The following is an 11,701-nucleotide window of genomic DNA, read 5'->3' as shown; positions in this document are numbered from 1 at the left end:
GTAAACATCTAAGGAATATGGAAAAACTCCATAAAGAAGGTGTTTGGGTGACCCATGAACTCTCTGATGATCATCGTTTCCAACGTATGAACGTTGCTTCGTCTTTATGCTTAATGCGCGTGAACCATTTTTGGACAGAATTATCACCGGTGATGAAAAATGGATTTTCTATGCGAATATAAAACATTCAGTCCTAGACAAAAACCACTTCCGGCCCCAAAACCTGGACTCCATCCACAGAAAGTGATGCTTTTCATTTGGTGGGACATCAAAGGAGTAATTCATTTCGAACTCCTCAATCCACGGCGAACTGTCAATACAGAGATCTATAGTCAGCTACTGGAACGTTTAAATCAAGCCCTTCATCAGAAACTCCCTTCACTCGTCAATCAGAAAGGTGTTCTTCTTCTCCACGACAACGCACGTCTACATGTTGCACGTTTGACGCAACACAAGATTATGGAGTTGGGTTGGGAAGTTCTTCCCAACCCACCATATTCTCCAGATATGATACCATCTGATTATCATCTTTTTCGTTCGCTGCAACACAATCTTAATGGGAAATCGTATGCAAATGTGGAAGGTGGTAAAGAGGACATCGACATGTTTTTTTGCTTCAAAGCCAAGTGATTTCTTTTATCAGGGCATTAACAATCTGATTGTAAGACGGAAAACCATCATCGATAAGAATTGAGACTATTTCATTTAGTAAGTGTTTTGTTTTGATATATAAGTGGTTCGTGTTTTTTCATCTAAAATAAAGCGACATCAATTTCTTGACGACCTAACAGTATGAAGTTTTATAGCCATAGATAGAAAGCTTCGCGAGTTAAGGGAGAGAGTAATGAGTTGTATTCCTGGACAATATAGTAGGATAGAGAATTATTCATGTTCAAAAGTCCCTGGTTCAAGTCACATTTGCAGAATTTCCTTTCACTTATCGAATTTTTCATTAAAATAATGTTTGTTAGAAAATTTACTTTCATTAGGTTCATAATATGAATTTTTTCAGTTTATTCTAATAATTAATTTAAGAAGCTATTTATTAATGTTATTCGTTATCACTTCTACAGGTGTACACTGTGATGTGTGGGTAACTAGTGCTGTTTCCAAAAATGGGACCATTACAAGCCCTAATTATCCTGATCCCTACCCTGCCAATGTTCACTGTGTTTACCATTTCACCGCAAGGGGTAAGGAGAGGGTGCAGATCCTCTTCACCGACTTTGATCTTTATCAACCAGCACATAGCAGTACAAATAGGGAGTATGTATCTGTCGGTTTATATTAACTTTTTATCACTTTTCTGTTCTTTTTTATCAGTGTTTGCAACATTGATTGAATTTGTTTAGAGAAGTCCTACTAACCACCGAGCCACGCTTGACCCCCATTTTTCATAAGAAATGTTGTTGTTTTTGAGAATTTTAGTGCTGATTCCTTTTAAATATAGTTGATTTTTGTTATTTTAAAACCGTTACAAACTTTTGTATATATATATATAATATATGATGCTATGTAAATCTGCATCTTTCTCAAATTATTATAAAGATTCCATAAACATCAATATAACATAATAAATCAGAAAAAAAATAGCGAAAGATACTGAATATAATAAATAAATGTTTAAAAATATTATTTATATCAGACTTTGTTTATTTATCTAACATGCTGTAAGATTTGCAGAATACATAAAAAATAGTAACACCAAATCCCTCACCTTCCTAGAGACGAGCTCCTTGGTAGCTCAGCGGTAAGCTTTAATTACAAAGTAACTCATGATTTACGATAAGTCTGGAATTCTATTATAAGTTCTCTAACTTATTGAGCATACATTCATACATATGCATTTCACTTATATAGTTCTTAGAAATGTACTTAGGGTAAGCAGATGGTTATCGTATTTGCAATATTTCTTAAAATGTCGTTGAAGATCCAAAACTAGAGAAGAACAAAAACACTTTCACAATCATGTTGATATCTGGAGCTTTTTTTGGTGCTTAGCAAAAATTTAATAGCCGAACGATTTACCCGACAGAGAAAAAATAATAATGTAGGTTTTAATATAAATAACCCTTATATCCCATTTAAATTGTTTAAAAAATAATTTTATTAAACAAGCAGTATTTAGATGCGAAGTAAATGCTTATCCTTGTCAATTCAGCATATTATGTTTAAGATAGATTAGTCTAATTTAGTAGTGTAAGACAAGAGGGAAGACATTCATCACCACCCACCGTCAACTCTTGGGCTATTCTTTTACCAACGAATAGTGGGATTGACCGTCACATTATAACGCCTCCACGGCTGAAAAGGCGGGCAGCATGTTTGGTAGAACGGGATTCGAACCCGCGACCCGTAGATTACGAGGCGAGCGCCCTAAACACCAGGCCATGTCGGGGCTATTGATATACATTTAAGTCGTATATGAAGAGTTTTTAAAAGCTGTCACCAGTCGAGAACTGTTGTGGCATAATCTTTTAAAACGCGAACAAGTAAAAATTCTATGAACTATGAACCAGTATTTGATGTTGGCCTCCTCTTTTGCAGCTCACGAGAAGGATAAAAAATTAATATTCAAAATGTGTGGACTATCTTTATTTTAGAAAATTAAAGCAGTGTTTTGCAAATGAAGACCCCAATCAAACATCTGATAATTATAAAGCGTTTCATATTCTACCAAGGCGTTTTGTCTAAAAGTTTGCAAGAAACTCAACAAGAAACGTTCGCATAAACTGTGTTTGAATATTTTGAGGAAGAACTAATTGTTTTACACTATTTTATTCTTTTTTCATGTATATGTTAACCCATGACGGCTAGCGCAGATAGCCCTCGTGTAGCTTTGCGCGAAATTCAAAAATAGAACAAACAAACAAGTATATCACGTCGAATGTTTTGATGGTTTTCAAACGAGACCCAAAATTCGAGCGCTTTTGAATAGTTCACTATTCTTCTTCAGGAGAATAAAGGGTTGTGTTTAATGAGCGTAATGAAATATATAGTCACTGATGTCAACGTCAGGTAAACTGGATATTCAGTATAAGTTAGCTTTGTGAACTAACCAATCATAACCTAAAGTTGTTGGTGTCAGGTTTAGTTTGTGCCAAAGAGGTGTGCACAGTACATAGAAGACCTAAGTGTGATAATAGTCATAAGAAATATTAACCAATTTCTTTAAAAGATAAAATTAAAAATAAAAATAAAATAACGGCAAAAGGTGGTGACGTAATATATATAAAATATTACCAATATAGAGAAATTAAAGCATGAATAATACTAATAATGTAAAATAAGTTTAATTATGAATTTAGTTTTGAAAATAATTTCATAGACATGCGAAGGTCAACAATCCCGGGATTGATGCCACTTGATGTTACAGTATTTAATAGTGTTATCCAGTAAGGTTCTTTAATTTTCCTGTTTATGTTAAATGTAAATTTTGTCTCTATACCTGTCAGTTTAATGTTTTCAAGGGAGTGTCCAGGCACGTTAAAGTGTTTTGCGTCCAGATGTTCCTTGTCTGATTTGATTGTTGATTTGTGGGTATTTTTATAGAGCAGGTTATGGAATCAGTGATTTCGAACAAATTTTGGTTGTCTTTATTGGGAAATTTACCCGTTTTCTGCATTAACTTACAGGTTTGGTAGCACTTTTGCAAGAACCACTTCCACCTGGTGTCGACTTAAAGTTCACTTTAACCTGAACTAAGTGTGAATGCAAAGTTTTATTTTTTCTGAAAGAATCGACAGGAACTTCTGTAAAAATAGATTTTGTCGATCATTAAGTTGAAGGAGGTGGTAAAGTTTTTTTTGTTTTTTTTTTTTTAGTAAACACGATAATAATTTGTTTTAGGTCATTTTTGCAAGGCAGATTCACGTGGTATATTGTTCGCATTGTCAAGTTGTTGGGTGATAGTGTTTTGTTTATAACCTCTTTCATTCATTGTCTGTTTCAAAGAATTAATGTGACGGTCATAGATCTTAGTGTCAGAACATATCTTCTTAATCTAAGTACTTGATTGAATGTGATATTGTGTTTGGTTTGATTATGTAAGGATTGTAGTTTATCCGTTGGTTTTCAGTACAAATCAGTACGTAGAACACCATATTTTAATGTTAGGTTTACATCTAAGAAACTTATTTAGGAAGTGGAGAAAGTTTGACTGTACTGTAGAAGGTGCTAGCATGTCTATAGAAGGACAGTAATGAATCTTTGTCTCCTACCAAATGAAAACTTTTTTTATCAATGTTTCACAACCATATTTGTTAGTTATAAAAAGTAATGTAACAGCATCACGCAAAGCTTACAAAGCAAAATGAAATTCAGTAATTGTCTTTTTTAGATCTGGTAGCTCTTTGACGCATAAAACTAAATCCTTAAGTCATAAATATTAGCGGAAGGTATCTCTGCTCTTCGAAATAAAGACCATGAGTGAGAAGACAGGAATTTTGGATACTACAACAATCTACCATCATATTTTGATATAAACACGCATAAGCGAATATTTATTGACACATCATTTGGACGATGTATATTTACATGTAGGTAGTAGACTATAAAAGTTATTATATTCTTCTTAGAGATGAATGTTTCTTATATGTAAATCATTACGGAACCTCAAAAACATCGATTCCAAAAACAGATTTGCTAAAAAAGTATACAAGATCAAATAAAATATATTATATATATTACTACAATGTTTTCTGCACTTATGTATTTTCTATGGGTGCTAAATTAGGATCCCAAAATAGTTTTGAATGTGTGAAAAACAACAATGAATCATCGTACAGATAAATCGTCAATCCATAATGAAACTGTTTCGTAAATTGAATGAATTTAAACATTCATTAACTTACAAAATTACTTACATGATCACAATATTTTAGGTGTCATATATTTTTCTAGTTGTGAAGGAGTTGATGTTGTCCAGGCATTTATCAAGATCAAAGGTCAAATAGAAGCGCTAAAAACAAATTGTGGACACGCCCTCCCTCCCCAGCTAATGTCTAATGGTCCTTACATGATCATGGAGTTCCATACAACCAAATCTTCCTTAAGTTACAAAGGATTTCAAGCTACTTATCGATTTGTCTCTGGTAGGTGAAGTTTTATAAGATGCATTGAAAGAAACATTTGACAGACATTTTCTATTATTAATGGACATGTCAACTAGCACAATGTTGTCGCTTGGTAGTACAAGAATCCTCACTTCTTATCAGAAAATAGTTAAATTTACCAAGTGTGTTTCTGCAACGGTCATAGCTATTACAAAATCCGTGGTTAAATGTATAAAACCGTGCTAAATTTAAAATGATTTAGTTGATTGTATTATACAGATATGATGAATTATTCGATGGTTTAATTTATACTTTTAAACTCTTAAGTCACGATAGGTTTTCGCTCAGTATTTATCTTCCTTAAGGAAGTGTGGAAAAATAAAAAAAAAACACTACGGTACACTTTAAAACGTTTTGAATGAGAAATCAAACAGAAAATACATTTTCAGTGTATGGTGAATTAGTTTTTCTGGCATTTGCGAATAGATTTAACCTCATTTCACTGACTTGTTGATATATCTCTCAACTTGGGGATCTTTTTCTATTGCAATGCTCACTGTAAGAACTAGCCCAAAGAAAGTAGGTGCAATCGCTCATTTTCTATGTAAAAGATATAGAGTACTTTAACATTAATTGGTAAGATATGGAATTTTGTGTTAATCTTTTGCGTGACTCAAGTGTTTCTAGGACAAATCATGGGCTCGCAATTAATTCGGTGCATAGATAGTTTTGAAAGATGTATTTAAAAAACGATTAGAGATAGGACCCAAGTGGTTACTCCAGAATAAAAAAAAAATGGCTAAGTGCTGCCTACTAGAAACAGTTATTTTTTCTGATATTATGTAACATTTACTTTTTCTATCAATAAGAAAGTAAAAAGTAACTTGTATGTTATTTTGCAGATTTACCTACTGAGGTAGTTTTATACACTAAAGTTTGGATATGGTACAGAATGTTTCAAAACCATATTTTACCACATACCTAAATCACTTTTTTTTTCAAAAAACTAACATTTCTTTTCTTTCTCTACTTGGTGATTTGAATAAAATACGTGCTAGTGCGAAGATTAACGGGAAGAATATACGTACCTTAGTATGAAAGGTATTTACATTCACACTGTGATAAAGATAGGCCGTCTATTATATTTGACCTTTATTCGCAAGCCTCACTTTTCCTCACTTCTGCGAAACAGAGAAAAGAAAAAATGAAATTACGAATACATATGGATGCTAAAGCTCGCGGCGTCCCACCTGTAAACTACTATTTACTCTATGCGACTAACTGTGAGAAGGTAGATATTTCTAATGAAACAAACTTGTAGAAATAATATCAATTATTACACCCGGATAACTAGAGATAATAGGTAAAGCTTATCTACTGAGGTTATAATTCCAGAAATGTATATTATGTTTGTCTGTATACAGATCATTAGCTGGTAATAAGTACCAAGTGTCTATATTGCATTTCAACTATAATTTATTAAGTGTTGCATATCGTTCCTGACCAGACCTCTCGCTCGATATCAGAGCTCATCAGAGTGGCTAAGCTACAGATACAATATTTTAGTTGAAAAACTATTTATGTAATTAATTTACCAGGGTATATGCAATATTACATTGTTACAATGCTCTGTGGTATTTCAAATCCCTGTAATATTTTAGCCTATTCCACTTGCTTTGTTTTTCATATTTCATATAGATGGAATATTGTAAAAAATCTACTTAAAGATAATGGTTCATCGATGATATTTTGAAAGCATGGAAAGGATAAGAAAACTTAATAAATCACAACAGAAGGAACTCGATAAAACGAATGTATTGTGAAGGTGTGCTTATTTTCTCTTAGGGGTGAACAGTTTTCTCTAATTTGGAATAATTTGAAGGCTTAATTCAAAAAAATATATATAATAATGATTTTTAGAAATTGCCATTTATATGTAACTTTTATCTGCTTAATATGTATTTTTAATGTTCTAAAGTTAATCATCTATTTTATAAGGCCTAAGTGTTATAGAATGCACCATGATTTGACAGATATGATGTTTTTAATATATTTCCTTCTTTTGTTTAATAATTTGATCATTAAGCGATTCTTATTGAAATGAATGCTCCAACAAATAGTATTTATTTTCCTAGATTTTGGAATCAACGCAGGGGTGCAAGACCCGCAGTCAGGTAAGTGTAAAAAGAGTATATATGTTATGTTGTATTTATTGCAGGGCCACCGCCACTAGAGGGAGTGACAAACACTCTTATAACATACCTATAGGTTAAAGTGCAAAGAATATTTTGTGGTATCATACGGTATCAATACTTAAGTTAAAAGATATGACTGTATGAACACCTCTTTTACAAGAAGGGCCGATATCGTTTACAGTACTATTTAGTTTCACTAACAGAAATTTCAAAATCCGCAACAGTTTAATATTAATACGCGTGATTCTGTTTTCATTTTGTATAATGACCGGCTGCTATTTTCTTATTTATTATACTTAATGTCCTTGTGAATAATTATATGGAGTACAAATAAGTTATCGGTGTTCTAATATTGTGTTTATGTAAGGTTTTTAATTTCCTTGGGAATTAAACATTTCTATCATAGTACAATTAAAAGGATTTTCGAAAATTACGCAAGATAATTATATTTTCCAAAGGATTATTTAAAAACATTAAATTATTACACTTCTTCATCATTTGAGAACGAGTAAGTAGAAACCGCTATACAGGCATTTTTCATGTATATATTTTCAACGTCGTCAAAAAGATGAATAAATCAATACCTTGTTTATATTTATTAAACCTTTTGTTTAATGTCCGTACAGTTATCTGAAGAGAGGTATTAGAGGTAAGGAGTGCTATGCGTAGTCTAGTGGTTAGCTTGCTGATCTGTGGATCCAAGGATTAACGGTTCGCATCACATTTTTTAAAATTACATTTCGCATTTATGGACGCATGTATGTTACAAGAGTGACGTACAAATCAAACTATTCGATTAGAATAGTCAAAGAGTTGCCGGTGGGTCATGTTGACTAACTGCCTTCTCTCTATTCTATCAATTAAAAAGTAGGGACGGCTAGCGTAGGTAGTTCTTGTGTAGTTTTACGTGAATATCTGTAACAAACAAGTAAAATAAGATATTTAAATAATATAAGTTTGTGCTAGTGAAGACAGCTGATAAAATGACTCTTTTTAACAACTTTCTAATCAACATTTTAGCTACCTCAGGCAGCAGGCTTTAAACAGCAGTATTTAACTTACATAAATATCATTGTTTATTGTTCATTCGTTGTCTGTAATAGGAATCGTCTTTCTCTTGAATATTATTTGTCTACCTTCTTTCTATAATAGACGAAATTATATGCCTAACAATCAAATATCTTAGTTACTAACTTGAATTTTCTCGTACGTTTATTGAGTACTAGACGTAAATATTTTCTGCATGTACTTCTCTAACTCATTTAAATGTTTTAGATATCAAAGGTTTCTACTGTGGTATAATGCATTATTTTAACAGCTTGTAACGGTCTAAAATAAACATGCCTCTACAATTAGGATTCAACAAAAAAAGCAAGTTATTTAACTATAACAACATTTAGAGACAAACTCAACACTTACCAAAACACAGTTAATAAACACGTCCCTGGCCAGGTCTTGACACTAATGTTAATGAACAATGTATCGTAAATATCAATATTATTTCAAATAATGGAATCAGGAAAAAGAACCAGAAAGAAAAACTCAAGTCCAAAAAAAAAATACAGCAGCACAAAAAATACCTTTTAATGTTAATAACAATTTTGAGTGGTAAACAGCAATAATTGACTAACTGTATCGTTCTCTAACTATCTCATGACTTTCTTTCTTAGTGAAGCTTTTGACGGGATATTTCTTCACTGAGTAGGTCACGAGAGTACACCTTATATGATTACATAATCTTATGCTACATTAATAGTATGTGTACGTCATCGCTAGAGAAGCAATTTCATCATACATACATATTTACTTAAAATGCAAATGATTAGCTAGAATGTGAGTTAGCATTCTAATGCAACTAAAAATTCATAGATAAACAAAATGACAGACGAAAATAATAAATGAACGATAAATACAACAACAATAATAAAAAATGGAACTGCTATCTCGCAAACTGAACTTAAACATTTATTTTTTCAATTAAATTTACATAAAGAGGATGAAGGTGGAAGTCATTTAAGTAAAGTGCAAGTGAGAGTGTGATAAAGGAAGCCTCACAATTATCAGGTGATTGTCTCCTTCATTTCTGTTTTCGCTTTTCATCACTGAAATCGATGTATAAGCAGAACGATGTATAAGCATAAGCCTTTGGGAATTACATTAGTAAACATGCTTTTAAACGTCAGAAATGTATATATCATTTTACTAGTTTTCTTCTTCCTATAGACTTCCGCTAATGATAAGGAACCTTCTACATAAGCAGAGTACATATAAGTGGCATATTTGCACAACCTTTTCCAATTAAATTCTATATAGGACGACAACTTCTTGCATAATCTAAAATGTGACTGTAGGAAAGTCTATACATAAAATAGATATGCACTTTTACCAAACACATTCTAAGTGTACAAAATAGAGTACCTAAGGATCAAGATCTTAATCCGGCATAGTTAAATAGAATGTTTTATTGCAGATAATTCTAACATAAATTCAATGTGTATTGACCATTTTTAAACGCTGACAAATCGAATACTTTCTTGTGAACACAATGGTAACCTTTAAAGAGGAAATTGATATTCAATATAAAGGTAAACTTTCATGAACTTAATGTCAAGATCAAAGTTGACAAATATATTATTCAAAATCGTTTTGCCTTCCAATCCATCTTGAAGATCAAGACCAGTTTTAAGATTACACAATTATGTTTATCCCCTCAGCTTTTAGAAGATCTAACTAAATTCCCAAGTGGTTTTATTTTAATATGAAAACAATTAAGTCTTCTAATAAGAACGAGACAGTATTTAGCAGACGCTGTGTACAGTCCTGTTTATTTGATGCACAATAACGATGTCAATTAAATGCGAGTTTATCTTGCTTATCACATCTGATTAGCAACTTACAAGATGAAGTATTTTAATTATGCATTAGTAAAGTTTCTTAGAGAAAACTTCGTTAAATTTTTCTTTGCAGATTAAATGCATAATTTTAAATGGCTTTACATTCCTAATTTCAATAACCATGAATTGATTTTCAGGTGAATCTATTTCCCGTCTCGTGGTAGAACAGACTTAAACTGGTTTAATAGACGGATATACTCCTCATCAGTAACTTTGGGCTAGTCTGAAGAATGATTTATTTGTTAAGCCAATTTACGATGTATTTTACTACTAGTTGAGAGCATTAATAGCTTATTTGGCAGCAAGAGCGGCGATATGTTTGTTCTCTGATCCTCCGAACACTTGTACTTGCAAATAAATTACAACAACATACAATTAAAGTGAAGTATACGAATCTCAAAAAAATTATTGACTGTATTTGTTGTCCATCTTAGTATTAAAAATTCCCCATTTTAACAGAAATATTGATGACACCGTATTTAATATAATGTCAATAACTGAAAAATAAAGGAACCCATACTAGGCGACAAAATTATACTTACAGATTTTTTAATTTATCTACGTTCTTGTGCATAGAGCTTCAGAGATGACTGAAACGAGATGGGAGAAACAAAACCTATGTACAAAATACATATTTTGATATTTTTCAAATTAATGACTTTACTCTCTCTCATAAAAACTCCATAAATACAAACTACAAATAAATTTGTACTGTGTTTTCTTTTTTAATTACAAAAAAATGCGTTTTTTTTTTCTTTTATTCCAGCCTCACATTATATTCTACAGACAGACACGAGTTCTTACACATACTTGTTCTTCTCCATCTATAAATAATTGTTTTGTCTAGGAACTTACAGACTAATGAATACGACAGCAGAGATTTATCAGTACATTTATAGAAACGAAAGTCATCTTGACTATATATACATTATGTAAGCTAAATTTCTGAAAAGGAAGTCTAGACGCAGATATAACTTTTTATGCTTCTGGTGCTCCTTATTTTGGAGAAAGTTTTCTCAGAATATTCATAACAGGAAAAATAAGCTGTAAATATGTAGGTCTAAAGTAATATTGAATGTGAAAAGGTGATTTTATATGTGAATGATTTCAGGTCGCGAGCCGGGTTCGAATCCGTACTAAATATTATCCTCACTTTAAGCTGCGGGCACATCATAAGGGTGATAGTCGTTCTCTCAGCGTTGGTGGTAGGATGCTGATGGCTACTTTTCCTCTGGTCAACAGTTAAAATACAAATACTTATGCAGGGTTTCATAAACATGCATTTTGAGCATTCACAACCTATTAAAGAACAATATGTCAGTATAGAATTTACCATGGAAGATATTGTACTTTCAATTCAAAAATGATCACCTATCTCGGCGACAGTTTATTAAAATATTTGTGCCATTTTTCTGATTTAAAAGTTATTGAAAATGTTGCATTAACGCTGATTGTCAACTCAAACGTTTGCTCATTACAGCATAATCATCCTCTATACAAAAAATACAACTGACAGCACCTGTCGGCTGTAATAAAAATTAGAATTACTTTTCTTAAG

At 32.0% G+C, this 11,701-nt stretch overlaps 1 protein-coding gene across 1 annotated transcript in view; it reads left to right on the top strand.

Moving 5' to 3' along the window:
* LOC106459350 (dorsal-ventral patterning tolloid-like protein 1) overlaps positions 1–11,701 on the top strand; it is a 74,154-nt gene that overhangs the window by 39,386 nt on the left and 23,067 nt on the right. Inside the window, exons 7-9 of the mRNA XM_022385825.1 lie at positions 1,074–1,266; positions 4,903–5,093; positions 7,190–7,228. Of these exons, the coding sequence (XP_022241533.1) occupies positions 1,074–1,266; positions 4,903–5,093; positions 7,190–7,228 (423 nt within the window). The remainder of the gene's footprint in view (positions 1–1,073; positions 1,267–4,902; positions 5,094–7,189; positions 7,229–11,701) is intronic.

This window comes from Limulus polyphemus, unplaced genomic scaffold, assembly GCF_000517525.1.
Source record: "Limulus polyphemus unplaced genomic scaffold, Limulus_polyphemus-2.1.2 Scaffold596, whole genome shotgun sequence".
Lineage (NCBI taxonomy): Eukaryota > Metazoa > Arthropoda > Merostomata > Xiphosura > Limulidae > Limulus > Limulus polyphemus.
The sequence above is the reverse complement of the archived record's forward strand: the minus strand, read 5'-3'. Positions and strand labels throughout refer to the sequence as shown.